The sequence below is a fragment of the Elgaria multicarinata genome, chromosome 8 (assembly GCF_023053635.1).
Source record: "Elgaria multicarinata webbii isolate HBS135686 ecotype San Diego chromosome 8, rElgMul1.1.pri, whole genome shotgun sequence".
Taxonomy (NCBI): domain Eukaryota; kingdom Metazoa; phylum Chordata; class Lepidosauria; order Squamata; family Anguidae; genus Elgaria; species Elgaria multicarinata.
In genome coordinates this window covers 55,032,326-55,054,177 of record NC_086178.1, presented here as the reverse complement: position 1 = coordinate 55,054,177, position 21,852 = coordinate 55,032,326, and the positions used below count along the sequence as shown (strand labels likewise).

General features: G+C 50.4%; 2 protein-coding genes across 3 annotated transcripts in view; one reads left to right on the top strand and one right to left on the bottom strand.

Moving 5' to 3' along the window:
* The window catches only part of ABCC2 (ATP binding cassette subfamily C member 2), a 45,186-nt gene extending 39,492 nt beyond the window's left edge, over nt 1–5,694 (top strand). The window contains exons 29-32 of the mRNA XM_063132467.1: nt 219–377; nt 1,199–1,365; nt 2,011–2,205; nt 5,216–5,694. Of these exons, the coding sequence (XP_062988537.1) occupies nt 219–377; nt 1,199–1,365; nt 2,011–2,205; nt 5,216–5,345 (651 nt within the window). The 3' untranslated portion in view covers nt 5,346–5,694. The remainder of the gene's footprint in view (nt 1–218; nt 378–1,198; nt 1,366–2,010; nt 2,206–5,215) is intronic.
* Nucleotides 5,695–6,686: 992 nt separating this feature from the next.
* Nucleotides 6,687–21,852, bottom strand: part of DNMBP (dynamin binding protein) — a 49,478-nt gene continuing 34,312 nt past the window's right edge. For both annotated transcript variants that reach the window (XM_063132465.1, XM_063132466.1), the window contains 13 exons: nt 16,919–17,103; nt 15,951–16,050; nt 15,032–15,179; nt 14,593–14,610; nt 13,849–14,048; nt 12,844–12,974; nt 12,633–12,737; nt 12,023–12,151; nt 11,017–11,349; nt 9,989–10,171; nt 9,615–9,813; nt 8,502–8,938; nt 6,687–8,034 (listed from right to left, as the gene is read on the bottom strand). In XM_063132465.1, the coding sequence (XP_062988535.1) occupies nt 7,849–8,034; nt 8,502–8,938; nt 9,615–9,813; nt 9,989–10,171; nt 11,017–11,349; nt 12,023–12,151; nt 12,633–12,737; nt 12,844–12,974; nt 13,849–14,048; nt 14,593–14,610; nt 15,032–15,179; nt 15,951–16,050; nt 16,919–17,103 (2,354 nt within the window). In that variant the 3' untranslated portion in view covers nt 6,687–7,848. The remainder of the gene's footprint in view (nt 8,035–8,501; nt 8,939–9,614; nt 9,814–9,988; nt 10,172–11,016; nt 11,350–12,022; nt 12,152–12,632; nt 12,738–12,843; nt 12,975–13,848; nt 14,049–14,592; nt 14,611–15,031; nt 15,180–15,950; nt 16,051–16,918; nt 17,104–21,852) is intronic.

The following is a 21,852-nucleotide window of genomic DNA, read 5'->3' as shown; positions in this document are numbered from 1 at the left end:
GTGGGCATCCCATGGGCATCTGGCTGGCCACTGCGGGAACAGAATGCTAGACTGGAGAAGCCCTTGGTCTGATCCAACAGAGCTCTGTCACAAGAGCAGGAAGAGGGCTAAAGAAGTCTGTCTAATTGGATGAATGAACCAGAGAAACAGGGGAAAGCAAAAGCGAAGAAAGAAATGCTCTGTCAGACCTCTGATCCTTTGGATTGCTGTCTCTTCAGGTTGGCGTTGTTGGCCGAACAGGGGCTGGGAAATCCTCACTCACCAATTGCCTCTTTCGCATCCTGGAGGCAGCCGGGGGGAAGATCCTGATAGATGGGGTTGATATAGCAACGCTTGGCCTGCACAATCTGCGCCAGAAACTCACCATCATCCCACAGGTGAGAAGCCTAATGGATCTGGATTGAAGGTGTTTGGTTGGCTGCTTGAAGGGAGACGGCCGAGTATTGATACCATCTGGAGCCTGGAGAAGGCTGCGGTTGGCTGGCCTCTCTTACTGAGTTGCTACGGCTAGTTCCCTTGGAGTGGGGGATGAGATGGATCTAGTACTGTCCCCTAATCTATACACAGTGCAGCAAGGGGGCATGGACAGAAAAAAAGATTGTGTGTAGGGTCCCTCCTGAGAATTTTACATTTCCAAGCAAGCTGTGGCTGCTTACTCACCATATCCCTAATGGAAGACTGACCGTTGGCAGTTTAAACTACTGCTTTTGGATTCCAGAGATGGGAGGGCTGAAAAATCCTTCCAGTTTCACCCTATAAACCAGTGGTTCTCAACCTTCCTAATGCCGCGACCCTTTAATACAGTTCCTCATGTTGTGGTGACCCCCAACCATAAAATTATTTTCGTTGCTACTTCGTAAGTGTAATTTTGCAACTGTTATGTAGCAAAATTATGTAGCTCAGTTCTTAAGACCATCGGAAATATGTGTTTTCCGATGGTCTTAGGCGACCCCTGTGAAAGGGTCATTCGACCCCCAAAGGGGTCGCGACCCATAGGTTGAGAACCGCTGCTATAAACCCAAACGGCAGCCACCAGTTCCACACTATGGGTCTCTGCGTTGGGTCTGGCTGGGCTGGGTCTGGCTGAAAGCCTGGAGAGCCGAGTGAGTGGCAGTCCTTCCTTCCCTCCTCCACCCAGCTCAGTCTAGCCCAGCCATCCAAATGTACCTGCCTAAATGTCTCATGTCCACCCCTACAGGATCCTGTTCTCTTTTCGGGGAGCTTGCGCATGAACCTGGACCCATTTGACCAGCACTCAGACGAAGAGGTCTGGCGTGCTCTAGAGCTGGCACACATGAAGTCTTACGTACTTGGCCTGCCTGAAGGACTGTCCCATCCAGTGAGTGAAGCTGGAGAGAACCTAAGGTACAGGAGAGTAATGCCAGCTGCTGAGAGCTGCTCCTATCCTAAGAGACTAGGGGTGTCCGTCACTGTGAAATCCGGTCCTTTGGGGGCTTGACGGAGTTTGGCAGCATGCCTGGATCAGCTTGCATTTGTGAGCTGAACTACAGGGGATTTGTGTGTGTGTTGAGATTTGTGCAAATTGTGACTGTACTTTGCGCAATTTGCATAACATGCAAATTTGCCAAAAATTCAGCCACAATTTGCCCAAATTTAAAAACATGGAAAATCCGCTAACTGGCCCAACTCGCTGTGGGCCAAGTTGGGCTACATAGTGATAAACAGACCAAAGTCCAGGGGGCTGAACCAATGGAAGATTGTCAAGCTCCACCCCCAAAATGGATTTCTCCGACATCCTTATGAGAGACTTGTGTTTTAGCTGTACAAGGGCCTCCTCAGTTGCCCCTGGCCACATCTCTCCACCTCAGCTTGGCTGCTTGGCTGATGGAGAGCATGGACTGTGCTGATGTTTGCCCTGATGCCCCACCAACAGCTGTACCCATGTAGCTGATAGCATAAGTGAGAGCTTCGGCTATTGGGCGGTATAAAAATGAATGAATGAATAAATAAATAAATAAATAAAATAAGTGATCACCCTTGTTCCCACAGTGTGGGGCAAAGACAACTTTTATGCCTGGCCCGGGCCCTCCTCCGTAAATCCAAGATCCTGATTCTGGATGAGGCAACAGCAGCTGTGGATATGGAAACCGATCACCTGATCCAAGAAACAATCCGAAGCGAGTTTTCCAACTGCACTGTGCTGACAATCGCCCATCGGTTGCATACCATCATGGACAGCCATAGGTAAGTGTGTGTGTGTGTGCCTGTGTATGGAACTGAGTCTGATCAGGGGTGGAGTTCTCTCATCATGCACAACTGTGGGTTCAGGATTTCACGTGCCCTTATGATGAAGTGAGAGGCAGCGAAGGTGTCTCCAGCCCGCGTTAGAGGAACGGCAGGGAAGACAGCATCTATTCCCACAATAGAAGCAAACAGTCACATTCAGTCATCATCCCATTGAAACTTCAGATTTACACCGAATGCTCCTTGAACAGACAAAGCACTTTCAGTGCACACCTACTCATGTTCTCTCAGAAGTAGTTCCATTGGTATTCAATGGGGCTCACTCCCAAGAAAACATGCATAGGATTGCACCTTCAGAGACCTACATACTGGGAGCATGTGGCTGACTCAAAAGGTCCACACGTATGCTCAGAAAGGGCCCTGAACAAAGGCAAGATGTTGAAACTTTAGGCAGCACAGTCCTCTGAGTTAGGCAAATGGAGAAATAACTTGCCACGCAGGACAGAGAAATATCATTAGCACCCTTCAGAAAACAAAATCTGTTGCACGTTTAGCAAGACAACGTGCTTGAAAACCACAGTATGGCCTGTGTAAGTTAAATCTTTTTCCTCCCTAGAAAAACACATCAATTCTCGTCAGGTTGGCTTTTAGCCACAAGCACAAGCAACACAACAAAATTACAGAGGCCTATAAAGTTTTTAACCATGTTTGGCATCCAAGGCAGGACCGTAAATTGCTGCAAAAGCAAAGCAGGAAGGAAAACTATGACCTCATGGACAGTAACCAATCCTGCAGAAAAAGAATCTAATGAACAGGCAAAGTGAGGCCTTCATGGAATTCACTACCACAAGACCATGACCCCCAACATGAACAGCTTTAAACAGGGGATTAGACAAATCCATGGAGAATAGGGCTGTCAATGGTAAACTCTCGTCATGATGGCCACTATCTTACCTCCCATTAGTGGAGCCATTGTGCCTCTGGGGCACATGAGCCGGAGGGTGCTGTTGCCCTCATATCCTCCTTGTAGGCTCCCCAAAGGCATCTGGCTGGCCACTAGTATTGGAACAGGATGCTGGATTAAATAGGCTTTTGGTCTGATCCAGCAGGGCTCCTCTGATAGTCTTAAAGCTCACTCTCCTCCCACATCATATATGGATATTTCAGGAGGAACAAGGACTCTCCCCCTTTTCTACTACCTTGCAAAGCAGACAACTTTGGGGAGGGCGGAGGAAAAAAAAGATGTCCTTTATCCTCTCCTCCTGCCTTAGACAGGCCTCAAATCACTATCGGGCTCTTGTTCCAGGCTGGCCAGAGCTCTGAGCAGGAGCACTCCTCTCAGAGGACGGGGATACGCTGCAACGTTGTGTTTTGGGTCATACATCGTTTCTTTATATTTTCATCACGGTCTCTGAGACTGCACTGAAGTGGTTGATGGGCCACAATTGCAGAATCCCTGGTGCCGACTCTTCTTTGGCCATAGGTCTTTCCTTTGCTGCTGCAGCCTTAAAGTGCAGCAATGCCTTTGGGAGCCTGCCTTTTCCAGCCACCATCCTGAAAGATCGATGGATGGTGGTAGGAGGGGTGTGTGTGTTGTTGTTGTTGTTGTTATTATTATTATTTATTTATTTATTTATTTATTTATATAGCACCATCAGTGTACATGGTGCTGTACAGAGTAAAACAGTAAATAGCAAGACCCTGCCGCATAGGCTTACAATCTAATAAAATCATAGTAAAACAATAAGGAGGGGAAGAGAATGCAAACAGGTACAGGGTAGGGTAAGCAGGCACAGGGTAGGGTAAAACTAACAGTAGAAAGTAACAGTAGAAGTCTGCACAACATCAAGTTTTAAAAGCTTTAGGAAATCCTCCGATGGAAAGCCAGGTTGCTACTCTGACTGAATGCCTTTCCACACTCCAGACAGGTAAATGGTTTCTCCATTGTGTGAATTCTGCAATGCAAAGTAAGCTTGCCCCTTGAACTGAAGCGGTTTCAACATTCCAGACATTTAAAAGGTTTCTCCCCTGTGTGTATTCTTTGATGTAAAGTAAGGGAAATTCTCAGACTAAAGCTCTTTCCACACTCGGGCCTTTAAAAGGTTTCTCTCCTGTGTGGATCCTTTGGTGTACTGTAAGAGCTTCCCTATGACGGAAGTTTTTTCCACACTTCAGACATTTAAATGGTTTCTCTCCTGTGTGAATTCTTTGATGGGAGTTAAGGTTACCATGAGCACTGAAGCTCTTCCCACACTCGAGGCGTTTAAATGGTTTCTCCCCTGTGTGAATTCTTAAGTGTATCTTAAGACTTCCACTCTGACTGAAGCTGAAGGAACCCCCAACAAAATACGATGGCACCACAAATAGGGGGGAAAGATGCCAGATTTATTTTTTAGGCCCAACACATTTTGGAAATCCTTCCTCAGGAGCACTTAACAACATATATACAGAATGGGATTGTCTTCAAATATTGGTTATGCATATGAAGTTTAATTTTTTACATGATTTTTGATAAGTTCTTTTTGACTTATAGGTTCAGATTTTTTTGTTTCTCTTAAAGACGAGTTTGCATGCCCGGTATATGTACTTTTAAAGATTTTTTGGAGCTGTATTTTAAAATTAATTTTAAGGGCTCTTTTGTTAGAGGTTTTGTCCTTTAAACAATGTTGGTTTTGTATATGTCTTCAATATTGTTAGTTTTTAACAAAATAACTTTTTGGCAATATAATGTTTTGAGTTACTGGTTTAGAAGTTAGTCTTTTAATCAAAATAATCTGATCATTTTTGTTTTAATGTTGTGTAGCAAGAGATTATATTGCAATTGTTTGTTCGATTTTCATTTTCTGATTATCCCGTTCTGTGTAGGTATATGTTGTTTAGGGTCCAGGAGGAAGGAATTCTGAAATGCGTTGGGCCTTCTTTTGGCAGCTAGAGTTCTTTCCTCTCCCCCAAACCCCCCCCCCCAATGCTTAAGCTTAGATTTCTCTCTCTCTCTCTCTCTCCTCTCCAGGGTGATGGTCCTTCAAGCGGGGAAAATTGTGGAGTTTGGCAGCCCTGAGCAGCTGCTCCAACAGCAAGGCATCTTTGCAGGGATGGCAAGGGATGCTGGCCTCCTGGGAAGCCAGAGCACTGCACTCTAGGGGAAGCTGGAGAACCCTGGCAGCAAGCGCAACTCCACTGTTCCTATGTTGCAGGAATCTGCTGGCAGCTGTTCTGAGCCTGTCTGTGACTGTGTGTGTGACAAAACTCTTGCCTGCAATTGCAGTGCCGCTCTGCTTGGACCAAATCATCTTCATGGACCATTCCCTGGTATGCTTGGTTTTCCTGGCCCTGACTTCCAGCGACTGGAGGGTGTGCGTGGTTTTACGATCATCCTCTCTAAGCTGGGGAAGCTTGGTTGAAGACTCTACCTCGTATGGTGCTCCTTTGTTTTAACCGCCCAGAGAGCTTTGGCTATTGGGCGGTATAAAAATGTAATAAAATAAATAAGAACCACAACAGAAATTCCCAAACCATCCTGGATCTTTCTGAAGTTTCCATACAATTCTCCATGTCATGAAGGAGGTTGTAACCAGGCCTGCTGCTTTTCATCTTTACTGTTCTGTTTGCCCCCCCCCCTTGCCACACACAACCCTTCCAGATGGTATTCTGGAAATACTTGTCAGAAACAGGGCTCTTTGTTCATGTATCCTCCGCTACCAGGTTCCTCTCATTCATCTGTTTCTTTTTGAAACGTATGGCTTTTTATATTATGTTTACTATGTGGTTCTATTTTATGGATTTAAGTGTTGTCTTGTGAACCATAGAGAAAGCTTCAGTGAATGGGTGGTAGAGAAATGTAATTAATTAACCTGAAGGAGATGAGTTGGGGAGATGTTTAGGTGTCACCCTAGAATTTGAAACACTCTGCTGAAAAATGCAAGTGGTTCTTAATAAATACCTGGGGGTTGTGCCCCAAACAATCCAGTCTCCCTACTCTTCCTTCAGGCCTGCTGGGTGCAAAGACTTGATTTTTTGAAAGTAGGTCATACTGGGCGTGTAGCTATGGAGTTTGCTCTTCACTATTGGGCCACCTTCCCTAAGCCTGATGCCCTCCAAATCGCTTGGATTACAGCTCCCATCACTCAAGCCCACATCAATAAAGCTAATGGCCATGTGGGCTGGGGTTGATGGGAGTCCAACTGTCTAGAGGGCTCCAGGTTGAGGAAGGCTGCTATTGAGTCTTCCTAGCCTTCTGTCAGTGCATCTAGTCAGGACATGACTGTCCAAGGCATGAGATCCGGCCTTCGTATGTCAAGCTTGTCAGCACCGTGACCATTCACAGTTAGGCCAGAAGGGGGTGGGCGGGTGGCCATTTGATTGTTCCAAACAGCCTCTGTGTTGATGTACTCAAGCTCAGGGATCCAGCTTGCGCCATCAGGGCAGGGGGGATGCAAAAGTGGGGGTGAGGAACAGGGGGCTCTGCATGGATCAACACACAATTTCAAGAAAGATTTTTTATTTACAAAACAGCAGCTCAGGAGTCATCATTCAGGAGGCAAAATACAGCTCTTACATTCTCTCCTGAGCAGGAATCTGCACCCCACCAGTCCAAATTTGTCAAATTCGGACTGGTACCCAGGGGACTACGCAGTCCCGGCATTACCCTCCCACATGGACATTGCAGCATCCAAGGCAAGCACCAGACTCCTCTGCCACTGAGCAAAGGAGCCCTAATTGGCCCTGCAGGAGCCAAGGCCAAGTAACACTGAGACAAAGAGAGTCTGTGCAGCGGCCCTCTGAATACGTCCTTTTTGGCGGCTAATACCCTCGCAGGCGATACTATGGTCTGTAAGGAAAGAGACTTGCAGCCTGTTCTATTGGACCTAGCCCTGAACAAGAGGCCAGCAGCCCTGCAATTGTTTCATGAAGGACAGGCCTTGCAACAGTTTCTTGGCGTGGCAGCTAAATCAAACCTTAAGGTCAGCCACAATATGCACCTCTGCATACCAGCTGCTAGGGAACAAGCAGCAGGAGAGCACTTTCGCCTTTACGGCCCAGGATGGGCTTCCTGGAAGCATCAGGGAGGCCATGGTGGGAAGCGGAAGCCTGGCCTGGAACAACCTTGCCCGGCCTAGCACCCTCTGGAGCTATTGGTCTTCAACTCCCACCATTCCCCAATGATGGGAGTTGCAGTCCGACACCTCTGGAGGGCTTCCAGGCTGGGGAAGGCAGGACTCGATGGGTTCCTGGACCGATCCAGCAGGGTTCTTGTTCTGCTCTGGCCCCTCTCAGCCCAGCCCCCTTGGTTGCTGTCTGCCAGGTGCCTCTTCGTTGCACTTTCCCCAGCCAGTTTGCAACCCTGTTAGTCAAAGGGGACTAAACACCTACGTCAAGGGGGAGTGAACTTCACACAGCACTGCGAAGGGGAAGCGAAGAGGGAACCGCTGCTGCCGCTGCTCAGGCCAGGCCATGAGGCTCTGCATCGTAACCCAGAGAATCCCATGGGAGCACCTCAGTTCAACTTTGCTGGAAACCTGGCCTGACTCGCCACCAAAGGTATCTAAACCCATCAAGGGAACGGGGCAGGAAGACACAGTAGGTTCTCTGTCTAGTTCTGAGAGCGATTAAGGCACCCGTTTCTGGCGTCGCCGCACACGTGCCTCACGTGTACTCCGTCTTCCGAATGTAGCTGGATGGCACGTAGCCCTGCTTCCCGTGTGCCTCTGCCAGCCACCACTCCTGATTGCCAGTGATGTCTTCAAACTGCAGGATCTTTAGTCTTTGATTGGCTGTTACGCTCAGTTCGTTTGAGTTCCTGCCCTTGAAGCTGTAAACAGCATAATAGACCTGGAAGCAGAAAGAACAGGAAAGAGAGCAATGGCACCATGAGAGCAGGAGTTTGGAGCAGACGTCCAGGGTTCCACTCAAGTACAATGCACAGGAGGGGCCCCCAAATCAGCGGGGCTGGCTTACTACACCTTGAAGTGAGGGAAGTAACACACATTCCCATTTAAGGAGGAGGATCCCTCGTAAGACCATTAAACTGAACATTACCTAGTTGCCGTTCTAGCTGCCGCCCGCCGTCTTGCACCAACCAGAGCCCCACTGAACACATCCCAAACTGTATTTTATTGCTACTTGTATTGAGACTTTGTTTACAAGTGGAAATGCAGGCTGAAATCATCTTAAATCTATAAATCCCCAAGCATTAGCTGTACAGAATTAGATGAAACGGAACTCATCCTGGACTTCCAATACGCTCGCTTAAACATGGCCCATTAACAGTGAGGCAGGCACGTCTCTTCCCCACTCACCTGGTTACCCTTACACTCGCTGCTCTTCAGCCTTGGGTTGCCTTCCTCCAGGGAGGGCGTGGCCTTAGCCTTGGGCCTGGCGGAGTGTCCGTTGCGTGGGTCAGGGTTACTGTATCGCCGGGATGCTGGAACCACACGGGGGGGCGGTGCAGACTCTGCAGCAGGGCTTGTCTGCAGCTGGCAGCCGGTATCCACCTCTGAGAGGGCCTGAAGAGAACTCACCAAATCCCCTTCGAAGCCAGAGTCCTGCGGGGATTTCTGAGGGCTGCCCATGGCGGCTTTGCCCAGGATGCTGCTTGGCGTACTGCTGCCCCGGGAAGAGGAAGAGCCGCTGTGCTCAGATTCACTGGAGGAATGGCTGCCCACGGAGGCATCGGAGTGGCTGCACCGCGGGTTGTAGGGCTTCAGGAAGGAGCTGTACACAAAGCCTTTGGTCACTGGGGGGGCAGGAGAGCAGGGAGAAAAGGTTACCCATTACAGTGCGGATGGGAAGCGATCCCAGACAAGAGGCTCAGAAGAAGAGCCAGGCTGGATCAGACCAAGGGTCCATCCAGTCTAACACTCCGTTCGCAGAGTGGCCAACCAGCTGTCTACAGAAAACCCACACATAGGCTGTGTGTGCAATAGCACCCTCCCGCCCATGCTCCCCAGCAACTGGTGTATACAGGCACACAGCCTCTGACACTGGAGGTAGCAGAAAGCCATCAGGATGGCCTTATCCTTCATGAATTTGTATCGACTTCTTTTAAAGTGGCAGCCATCACTATGTCTTCTTGGTGCCAGACTCCCTTTTATCTGAACCTCCCACCAATCCGTTTCATTCGATGACCCCTGGTTCTAGAATCATGAGAGAGGGAGAAAAATGTCTCCCTGTCCACTTTTTCTCCACACCATGCATGATTTTGCACACCTCTATTGCATCTCCCCTCACTCCTCCCCCAAGCTAAACCTTCCTGATGTTGTAACCTTTCCTTAAAGGGGAGATGCGGCAAGCCCTTGATCATTTCAGTTGCCCTTTTCTGCAACTGTTCCAATTATACAATATCCTTTTTTAGATGCTGTGACCAGAACACAGTTCCGCCTTGCCGGGACTCAAGACAGATCTCCACGCACCTCCATTGTCAATGAGCCAGCGGTTCTGGCTGCCCATGGGGTCCTTCTTCATGAGGACCCCCACAAGGTCTCCCTCCAGCAGCGAAACATCCAGCTCTTGAGCTGCGTTGAAGTTGCGCTCAGCCTGGAAGAGCTTGTCAGGGGGGTACCGGGCCAGCAGGGCCGCACGCAGGTCGTCTGACTGCAGCATGTAGCTGGGCTACAAGGGAAGTAGAAGCACACGATTGGAAGGGGAAGCGAGGGCAGTGCTGCCCCCACACCCGTTGCTCCTCAGAGCACCCCAGGCCCTGGCTCCCCACGATGCCCAGGTTTAATGCTCCAGGGGCACCTGTCGGGGACCAGTTTCCACCCCTTGCTCCCCCCGCAGCGCTCACCATGCCCAGAAGCGGCTGCCTCCGTGCTGACTGGCGCTCCAGGCTTTTCCTCTCGAAGGGCCTCTTGGCAGCGGGGATGCTCTCGGGGAAGAAGGTGAAGACCTGCAACTGCTGGAGGACCCGGCTGTGCTCTTCCTGGAAGATGGCCACGAGGTTGCCCTCTCGGCCGGCCACTTGCAGCAGCTAGGGCAGAGGAAGGTGAGGGAGGGGTGAGAGCAGAAGCAGCGTGGAGCCAGTCAGGGCTCAGCCCAGGCACACTCAGCTCAAGGACAGGCCAACATGAAGCCATGTTCTACACAAGGTAAACCCAGAGGTGGCTCTGGAGCCTAATATCAGAGATGTCGACTTGCCCACTGGTCTGCATCCATGGAGAGCTCAGTATTCACAGCTCTGTTCTGGATCAACCTCTTCACTCCAAGGAGCCTTCTGTTTCAGGGGCCAGACTGTAGCTCAGGGTTAGAGCCCGTGCTTTAGCTGCAAAAGGTCCCAGATTCAATCCCCGGCATTTTCAGATAAGGCTGGGAAAGACTAATAACCTTGGAGGGACACCATCAATCAGTGTAGACCAGCCTTCCCCAATTGGGGGCCCTCCAGATGCGTTGGACCACAGCTCCCATAATTCCACTGGCAATGCTGGCTAGGACCCATGGGAGTTGCAGTCCAGCCCCTCTGGAGGGCACCAGGTTGGGGAAAGTTAGTGCAGACAATACTGAGCCAGGTGGAACAATGAGCTGACCCTGGCATAAGACAACCTCCTGTGTTCAGCAAGACCTTCCCATTCAGATCCTGGCCATTTTGTCCAGCAATATTTCCAACCTAAGGACAGAGGATGAACTCCTGGGAATGCAGAGACTGAACGAAACAGAACTGTCACATGCACGCAAACCCCTGACTAGGAAAGGGGGTGGGAGGGAAGACACCCAAAGGCCATGACCGCATCGCAAAGAGAAAGATGCTCTTGCCTTCTCTCCCCTGCTTGTCATGGAAAGCACCCATCAGGCAGGGCGACTGGCCCTCTCGCCACTTACCGAGAGCAGAGGCTGCAGTTCCCGCAACGCCAGGCGCACAAAGTCGCAGTGCGCCTCCGCATAGCCACGCAGGCAGCCGGTGAAGAGCGCCTTGGCGCAGCTCTGGAACTTGGGCAGCTCGTCCAGCAGCTGGGTGTTCAAGGCCTCGTAGTTGTTGCGTGCCGACTGCAGCTCTTCCAAGGTCCGCTTGTCCTTCAGCTTCTCGGCCCGCTCCGTGCAAGTGTGGAAGTCCAGGAGCTTGTCAAAGCGCTTCTGCACCAGTTTGTGAGGCCCAGCAAACATGTTCAGCAGCTGATTCAGAGGGGAGATCACCAGCCGCTCCGTGCGCTCCTTCTGCAAGGCGCAGGGCAACAGTCACACCAGCGCAACAACACAGCAAAGCCTTTCCCCACCTAGGATTGCGTCAAATTATTCTTTTGCTAAGTTTGGTACAAGTGACACTGGGGGAAAGTAGTACGTAGAAGTAGGGATTTCCCCATCTCTCTCCTTTTGCAAAGCTTTTTTGTTTATACGAACACATTTCTCCAGGTATTTTTCAAAAGACGGACTTCCTTTCTTCTCCAGGTGCCTCCCTCCAAATGAGGCAAGGCGGGCAGCTACAAGAGAGAGGGCCTTTTCAGCAGTGGCCCGTCTGTGGATGATGGGAGCTATAGTCCAATCCATCTCAGACATCAGGTTGGGGAAGGCTGTTTAGTCTCTTCAAACTGAAGATTTTTTGCATCTGTTTCTGCAGCAGACTGAAATCTGCTGCACAGGGAGAGACACCCGACACAGGCAATGACCTGGTTTGCAAGATCACCACAGTCCACCATGGCTTATTTACAGGTAGCTTCTTGTGTCATGTGAATCCGGCAAGGGTGGTTTGTTGGGGTGTGTGGGTGTGGGTGTTTAATAAACCACCCTACAATGGAGCATGGGTTCAGAGTGGTTTGTTTTCGTCACCCACAGGGTGACATGTGAACTGGCCCATGTGCAGGGCAGGGGAGGGAGCAGAGGCCTCACTCACAAAATCAGAGAAGAGCTGATCACTGATGAGGCGATGCACCTTCTGGAACTGCTCCAACTCGGCGCTGCCCTTCTCCATGCACAGGTCCCACATGCTCAGCGCCGCCGTCACTTTTACGCAGGCCGACTCCTGAGGGTCGAGACACACAGGCATCATCTCACCGTGCCTGGGTCCAGCTCCAGCTGAGAGCCCCCTCCCTCCTGCTGTCAACTGTCACTGCTGAACTTTGCAACTAAGATTGTAGTGCCTGAATTTGCTTTCCTTTCCCCCCTCCTCCTCCTCCTCCCTCCCAATCCCCTTTCCTTTTGTGTCATGTCTTTTAGATTGTAAGCCTGTGGGCAGGGACTGTCAAGAAATACTTTTGTAAGCCGCCGTGAGAGCCTTTTTTGGCTGAATGGTGGCATAAAAATCCTTAAATAAATAAATAAATAAATCAGCTGACTTGCGGTGGTTCAGAAGCCCCCACAAGTCCAGCGATGACCAGCTCCCAGAAGCAGAGAAAGGGAGACAAAAGGCGGGGCAGAAAAAGGCGGCCCGGGCCTCGCCAAGGTGAGCCCACTCCATCGCAAGGCGACACCCCCCGCCCCCACGCACACACGTGCATATTTACCCGGACATGCTGAAGGTAGAGGGAAAGGTCCCGGATGAACGATTTAATTAGCCGCTCCTGCATCCGGAAATTCTTCTCGGTCTCCTCGAAAGCCTCATCCTTGAGCTGCAAGAGAAAGGGAGGGAGCTAAGAAGCCACACAGAGCTTCTCGGAGCACGAAGCCCTTACAGCCTTGCGACGGATCCACAGGTGGAGCTGGCCCGTTACTTACTTGGGGCGCAAACCCCGTGAGGTGCTTGAGATGGCTGCTGACCCGATTGGATTTCTTGATGATGGAGTGGAAGTTGAGCTTGGAGATCTTCTCGATGAGGCTGTCGTCATCCGTCTTCCTGTACTTCAGCACTGGGAAAGGTGGGGGGGGGGGAGCAGGAATCAGCATTCACCAGAGGGAGCAGCCAATCTCCCCTAGACCTGAGTTAACCCAGGACAATAGGACGTTTCCTAATCAACCCAGCCACAGGCCTTGGCCAGTTCACGCTAACCCCACCCTTGCACTGCTTTCAAACAAGACTAGCAGCGCTGCTGCCTTCTGGCCCAGACCGGAGGGCCTGTGCTTTTGTAACTGGCTGGATGAATCCTCCTGCTAATGAAGGACATGTTTATTTTATTTATTTATTTATTTCATTTCTACACCGCCCAATAGCCGAAGCTCTCTGGGCGGTTCACAAAAATTAAAACCACGAAGAGCATGATAAAACAACCAACAATTTAAAAACACAAATACAAAATACAAAGCACTATAATACAATAGTGCTTTAGTGCTTTTTATATTTTTACAATATAAAAATACAAAATAAAATATAAAAAGCATGTGGGTTAAAATGTGCAGATGTTCCGCTTTCCCTCCCAGCACCCACAGGGACGTGCTTCACTTTTCTCTGTCTATCACAGCCGTCCTCGTCTTGGTGCCCTCCCCCCAGGGGTGTTAGACTACAACTCCCATTCTCCCCAGCCATGCTGGCTGGGGAGAATGGGAGTTGTAGTCTAACAGCCCTGGGGGGAGGGCACCAAGATGAGGAAGACTGGTCTAACAGCTTTTTCACAGTAGCCACACCCAGCCTGGTGTGGCTACACCAAACCTCCAAACGTGGGACCCCCACTCTCCACGTAGGGAGGCCCGGTGGCTTTCCCTCTTCTCTGCCTCAAGTAGGGGGTTTGCGCTCCTCCTCCCTTTCTCCCTGGTCGGCATCCTTCCCCCCACAGCCCCGCAGCTCACCTAAGTCCTTTCGCCGTTTGTACTCGTTGATGTTCCCGTTGATTTCCTTGACCGCAAGGACGGCGGCTGCCAACGGAGCGCGATCAGGATGAGACTCGGGCGTAGCGCTCAGGAGCTCCATCAGCAGCAACGGGTAGCGCATCACCCGCTGCACGGGCTTGATCAGGAAGGAGCCCAGGTCAATGTAGTTGGTGCAGCCCCTGATGAAGGGAGCAGAAGGCAGCATGCAAAGGATCACATAAACCAGGTGTCACCCGTGCTCCACTGACAACCTGGCCATCTCCCCCAAAGTCCTGCACCCCAAGGAATCACCCCACACCTTCAAAGTCAACATCTGCCTAAAGCCAAGCCAGCACACCCAGGGCACTCCTCACCTATAAAGCTGTTTTGCCCCCCCCCCCACAAAAGACCACGAAACAACACGGCACCAGCATCCATCCCAAACTCAGCCACAGTTCTCGACATGCGTTCTTCTCTAGCCAAACTTCACACCACAGCCACTTTGTTGACTAGTTGCTACTCTAGTTGCCCAGCCAGGCCTCACTCCACTCCCTCCCCAGCCTGAGCAGGTGACCGCGGCCACAGCGGCCGGCTCTTCCCAAACCCCCCAGTGCGCGGATGATCTCAATTCACCCTCCCCCCACTCTTGCCAGAAGCACAACCCCTCCCTCCACCTCCTTGCTGCCTCCTCAGATACCTGAATAAACAAACAAACAGCCCGATGGTATATAAAAGCTTGCTTACCATTCGCTATACAGACTCCTGGCAGGGACAAAACAGGTCGGTGCGGGGTGGGGGAGGGAGACACCAAGAAAAAGCAGCTGATTAGAAAGATTGCTACCTAAGTCCTAAGGCTGCTACCATCTCCACCCTGTCGCGGCTACTAAGCGAGAGCCTAAGCTGCACCCAAGCCATTGGCTGAGAAACCCCCTAGCAGCCATTAAACGGAGGACCCCCATTCCATACAAGGGCTGAGGGTTCATGCAGGAGGAAGTTGTTACATGAGGGGTGGGGACCCTGACATTCTGCCCTGGGGTGGGGGGCTCTGCCCACAAACCAGAAAGTTTTTCCATCCTAACTGGGAAGTCGTGCAAAGGGAAGGGGGCCAGGCCAAATCAGCCGAGCCTGCCAAAGCCCAGCAGTGGGGTGGGGAGAAGAGAAGGAGCCCGGGCTGCCTTCTCACCTGAGGACCTCCAGAGACCCCAGCAGGTGCTTCTGGACCTTCTCATCCTTTTCATAGGCCTCCAGGAGCGCAATGGCCTCGTCGTGGTTGTGGCAGAACATTTTGTACACGGCCTCCAGCTCAGCCCGAAGCGCCAGAAATGTTGGTCCTTAGGAGGGGCAGCGAAGGGTTAACAGGTTGTACTACACGTGTCCCAATCGCGTTCGTTTTAAAGAGACGGAAGAACCAGATTTATTTGTCGTCTGACTGCTCCTTTCCCAGGAAGGTCTCAGGAGTGGAACACAACCTTCCTGGTCATCGACACACAATCTTATGTAACTGAATCAGTGGCAAAGTTTGCATTGGGTCCATGGGAATTGGGTCCAAAACATCTGGAGATCTACCTTCTGCCCGCCCTTGCCCAACAGCAAGGGTGCGCAATCTTTTTGACCTTAAGGGTGTTAGCCACACATCTGGTGTTAGCCACACACTTGCGTTTGCTCACACGCACACTCTCCTCCCTGCCCACTAATAGCAGTGCTAGAACACCATTCCCCCAATTACAGTCCAGCTGATTAGCTGTGCTGCGGGAGGAGGGGGAGTGAGTGGGACCCCCACTGCTTCGCAAGCTGCGAGTTGTGCACTCCTGCCTTACAGTACAGGAACTAAGGGATGCAAGTCAGGCCCAGTGGAGGATGCAATGGATTAAATCATGTGAAACAGCGCCTCTGTCTATGCCAGCCTCCCACAGCTTGGCACCCTCTCCAGATTTGTTTGGACTACAACTCCATCATCTTCAGTCAGAGATGCATTCAGGGGGTGACGGGAGTTGTAGTCCAACATCCCCATAGGGCGGCAGATTAGGGAAGGTCCGTTTATGCAATGCCCGCCACCCTCTAACTCCTCTTACTGCTGGGCTCAGATCCCCCAAAACACGTACCCACAGCATCAGCAGCTTCCAAGGTGCTCAGCAGCTGCTTGGAGAAGGAAATTACCCCATAGATGTTCCCAAACAGCCCCTCACAGTCGACATGCGGAACCTATGGAGGAGGAAACAAGAGAGCACTAGAGCAAGAGGACACGTGTCTGCACAATGGCGGGCTGCTCCCTCAGACCCACGCTTCCCACACGAACGAGTCAGGGTTCGGTGTCTTTCCCTTTCCCCACAGGCTAAAAACAGCATCAGAGAACACGGGCAAATCCTCCTGTACTTGCAGCGAATGACATCCCAATACAGGCAAATGGCACAGACACGCAGGGGGCCCTGGACAATTGCCCTTCCAGCCCCCAAGCACTACTGAAAACACCCATTGCACTTTCCAAGGAAACTGCATCCATCAACATCTCCAGTTTTACACGTTATAAATACATATCCACATTTTATATTATATTTTATCCCATCCTTCCTCCTACATGCCTCCCCGTTCCCCTCATAACAACCTTGCAAGGTAGGTCGGGCTGAGAGACAGCCATTGGCCCAAGGTCACTCAGTAAGTTCTGTCACAGAGCGGAGATTTGAACCCAGGTGTCCTTGGTTAAAATAATGTCCAACACTCTTGCCCTCCAGATGTTTTGGATTATAACTCCCATAGGCCCCAGCCAGCATGGCCAGTCTTTAGATATTACGGGAGTTGTACTCAAAACATCTGGGATCAGATCCACATTTAGCCATACCTACAGCAGACCCACTAAAATCAAAGGGACTTAAGTCAGTCAAGACTGATTTGTCCCACTGATTTCAATGGGTCTACTCTAAGCATGACTAAATGTGGATCCAAACCCCAGAGGGCACCAGGCTCCCCACCCCTCCTCTAGCCACCTCTCCCAATGGCTCAAGATCACCACATCATGTTCCATGCCTGTTCGCCATTGGTTGCCACAGGTGAGTGGCACCTCTGACACACCCACCTGAGCCTCCTGCAATGGCACCAGGACCTTCTGCACACACATCTCGAGGTCCCGGATATAATCCCGCTCCGTCTGCAGCAGCTCGTCAATGACCTTTGCCCTCTTCTCCAACATCCTTTGCTCTGGGTTCGGAGTGGCGGCTGCAGAGTCCAGGGACGCTGGCTGGGAGGAGAGCAGGGTCATTTCTGAAAGAGAGCCGGAGGCGATGAGGACAGGGTGATGGAGCCAGCTGGCAGCTCCTTATAAAGCGGCAGTCAGTAACTGGACTTCCAAAGCCAACCCACTGATGACCACTTGTTGGCCTTCTGGCAGATGAAAGGGCCTTTTAGTCATAGGCTGCCTCCTCCATGCTGGCCCCAGGGCAGGGAGAAAGTGTCAGAAACAGCCAGGCTGCACCACCCACATGTTTCCGGCAGTCTCCCTCTTTCCCGGGAAGGGAGTGTGAATGGCTGTTGTTTTCAATCAGTGATGACTATCGGAGCAGTAGCAAGTAACTTAGAAGGAGAAAGGGAAGAATGGATCAAGGGCACTGGATCCCAGGGATCAGGGTAGCTCTGAGAAGAAACCTGTGGAAGGCACACGTCTTCCATTGTGGGGCTGTGCCACAGGGCGCCACAGCCAATCAGGAGCTCCCTATGTAGCCAACACATTTCAAACCACATGATTTTAGGCACTGCACATTTCTTATTTAGCATGTACTATATAGGTGTATTATGGGGTAAGCTTTTGTAGACAAAGGCTTTTTTGTCCATAACAGTATACGCTGTGATAAATGTGTTAGTCCTTAAGGTACCTCAAGATCCTCTGCTGTGTTTTTGCTGCAGCAGACTAATATGTTACCCCTCTGGAAAAGAGAGGTACATGCTATATATACGAAATTACCCTCTCATCACTCCTCAATTCTTCTGGGTGAACTGAGTCTATGAGTCAGGCAGTACTGGACTGCGTTAATTAATACCACTAAGGGTCTATTCAGACAACACGGTAAGCCATGGTTAGGCCACTAACCCTTTTGAAGCAAGTGGTTAGTGAATGAGTTTAAGCTGCGGTTATGTAGCCAAAATGGCTAGGAATGGTTCATACACCACACTAAACCATAATGTTTAGCTCAAAATGTTTAAACATCATGGTTGTCTGAACAGGGCCTAAGAAGATTGTGGAATAATTGTGGATAGCTCAACCCATGCTACAGTGTTGGTAACCAAATTGGACAGGTGTACCTAAAAAAAGAAGAAGCAATAATCATGGGCATGCAATATATATCACACACAAAAAAGGGGGGAGATTAGGATTCCACATAGCCCAATCCTATGCATGTTTAACTCAGATGTAAGGTCCACTGAGTTCAGTGGTAGCTACTCCCAAGGAAGTGTATACAGGATTGCACTCTCAGTTTCAGAAAGAAAGGGCCAAGAGGATAAGATTTTATTTTGATGTACATAAAGTCAGGAGAGTCTGTTTCATTTTTAAGCCTTTCCACTTAAAACAATGAAACTTACTTTAAGTCATGAGTAGACCAGAAAAATATAATAGGGAACAATTAGGACACAATCCTACGCATGTTTAGACAAAACAAAACAAAACAAAACGTCCTACAATTCCTAGCATGCCCTAGGCAGGCAGCAGGGCTGGCTGGAGAATGCTGGGAGTTGTAAGATTTTTTCTGACTAAATATGCATAAGATTGTACATTTATTAATCTTTTCATATAACTCTAGAACTGTGTAATACTTTAATTAAAAAATGAACAAGGATATATTCTCCCTCAGACACAGCTGATCTATGGAACCCTCTGCTACTAGAAGTAGCAATGACCAGTAGTAAGAGCAGAAAAAACGAGTTTAAAAAAATCTAAGTAAGCTAATGGAAATTAAAAAAGCATCAAGAGCTATTAGTATAGATGTTCAATATAGCCACAGTGTCTCTAAATCTGTAACCTGCCAGACCTCAGCAATCAGATCTTCTAGTGGTACCATACACTGCAATCAAGTTATTATTATTATTATTATTATTATTATTATTTATTTATATAGCACCATCAATGTACATGGTGCTGTACAGATAACACAGTAAATAGCAAGACCCTGCCGCATAGGCTTACAATCTAATAAAGTTGTAGTAAACAATAAAGAGGGAAGGAGAATGCAAACAGGCACAGGGAAGTGTAAACAGGCACCGGGTAGGGTGAAGCTAACAGTATGGAGTTAGAACAAACTCAATATTTAAAAGCTATAGGGAAAAGAAAAGTTTTTAGCTGAGTTTTAAAAGCTGTGATTGAGTTTGTAGTTCTCAAGTGTTCTGGAAGAGCGTTCCAGGCGTAAGGGGCAGCAGAAGAAAAAGGACAAAGCCGAGTAAGGGAAGTGGAGGTCCTGGGGCAGGCGAGAAGCATGGCATCAGAGGAGCGGAGAGCACGAGCGGGGGAATAGTGTGAGATGAGAGAGGAGAGATAGGCAGGAGCTAGACCGTGAAGAGCGCAAGTCATCATCTGCAACTGCTGGAAACAAGCAACTGAAGGCGATGAGTCATTGGTTTGATCCAGTTAGACTACTATTGTGTTTACTATGTCAGCCACATGCCAAGACCCAACTTTGTCGTCTAGGAGACTTGAGAGAATGGGGCTGTGTGGACATAACGCAGCATAAGGTCATATCCTTTTGCACCAGTGAACTCAAACCGAATACATTCCCAGCCCCCGCAGCAGAAGTGCAACGACACGGAGATGGGCAAGTTAAGAAGTAATCCGCGTTAAGGGACCTTGCTTATGCCAAGATGTTAAATTTCGGACGGTATGTTGGACCGCAACTCCCGGGAATGATGAGAGTTGCGGTCCAGCACATCCTCAGGGCACCAGGATGGGGAAGTCTGGATGATCTACTGGATCATTATTTCTATAGGACAAGGGAAAACGCAATCTCTCCGTCCTATAGGCAGCTGACTTCCCAGCACTGCCTTTCCCTCGAAGAGAGATCCTCACAGCAAACTGGAGGAGCAGCATTCCACTGCGCTTTCTATTGGACAAAGCCGGTTACAACGTCCCTGCCCGCGGCAGGGGAGCGGGGAGAAGAGGAGGCGTGGCTTTGCGCAAAAGGAGGCCCCGGCAGGTGCAGGGTGGGGAAGGGGTTGGGGTAGAGGGAGTGGTGGATCCGCCGGAGGATCAGCGGGGTGCAGGGAAGAACAGAGCTTGAGGAGCACCCCCACCCCGACAATCTAACCCCCATCCCGCTAGGACCCCGCTTGCCCCAGGATCCTCACCAAGCCGAGGCCAGGAGCCATCCCCACCTGCTGCTCCAACTGGGGGACGTCCTGTAAGAAATCTGGGGGCAGGCGGACAAAACTGACCCCCAGCCCGAGCAAAGCTCTCAGGGTATTAGCATCTCAATAGCCCAAGGAGGGAGCGGCCGCCCACGGCCGGGCAGAGCCAAAGCCCGGAGTTGGAAATCCGGTGAGGAGGAGGAAGAAACCTCCGCCCACCCTCCAGTCCCCAAAGCCACCCCGCCCCTTTTGGCTGTGTTGGGAAGGCTGCTGCGGATTCTTGGGATGCAAACTCGGCAAACGGGCGAAGTTAACAGGCGGCCAACATGCTGAGCGGCTGGACAGGGAATTGCACGGGGGCATATGCAGACCACCGGCTCTGCTGCCCGAAATTCGACGAGCCATGCCGGATCGGAGCCGGTTTTCCTGGTTTTCTATCCCACCTGCTGTTGTCTTAATTCAGGCCGCCCCCCCCCCCCCCCGCTCAGGTTCACACGCAGATTCCTGGGGCCCACTAACACCCCCTCCCCGCGCCCTGGCATTTCTCAGGCATTTGCTCTTTTAAAGGGAAAACGCCTCCCCTCCCCGCAGCATTCCTTGGGAGACCCAACAGAAGCTTGTTCCCATAATGCCCGCCCCTGGCTAGATGCACTTCTTGTAACATGGAAGCAAAAGCCTCACAATACGGGAGCAAGCAGGAGAATTCCAGGGATGCTGAAAGCATGCGTTTCCCTCACATGAATTTTTGTTTCGGGTGTTACAACAACACTAAATCAACATACACCAAAACAAACTTTCCCTCTAATTAAGTCTCTGTTTCTGCCTTCATCACCTGCAAAACAGTTGTTTCTGAACAGTCTCCTCAGATGTCTTTATTTACTTTTTGCAGAAGTACAGAGAGATTCTGTGGTTTTGCTCATACGAGAACAAGATGCTCCGTTGCCCTAATTTATTAACTGGGCTTTACGACATTGGTGATTATTTCTAAGAGCTAAGTGGAAAAATAAAAGCAGGCTTGTTTCTTTGGGTTCCCGATCTTCCTATTCTGCCAACGTGGGCTGAATTTTGATGAGGCAGGCCTATCACACTGTCTCCGCTGGCAGCTCGGCTGTGGTCTCCCACGTCTGGAAGCCCATTGGCATGCATTCTGAGTCTCACTCCCACCGCCGGTGACCAACGCTCTTGGCAGCGACACACACGTGCGTGCCCTTTCAACTAAGAGCTTGCTGTGCGCAGGGAGGCACTCTGCAAAGGCTCATGCATCATTCTACGACAGTATGAAAAAGGGCTGGAAGAAGGCCACCATGAAGGGCAGAACCCACAAGGCACCGAGAGTGTAGTAGTGCCACTATTTACTCCTCTCTTTGGATGACTTCACACACTGACTGTTCATCACTTGGTCAACAGCCATCTTATCCCCACGACTTACTCCCTAAGGCAGAGGCTCATAGCTCAGTGGCAGTTTCCATGCAGTTCAATCCCCGCATCTCTACTTAAGGCTGGGAAAGGATCCTGCCGGAAGGCAGTTTCCAATGTTCAGTTTGGTCTCCAACACCAAACTTTATATCTCCCACTTGCCCCTGCCTGTTTCCATAAGGCAGGAGTGCAACGCTTCAGATCTGGGTCCCAGAGACAGCCCTGTGGCGGGTCCCAGTCTTGACCCTCCAGGCTTCCTTAGAAGGC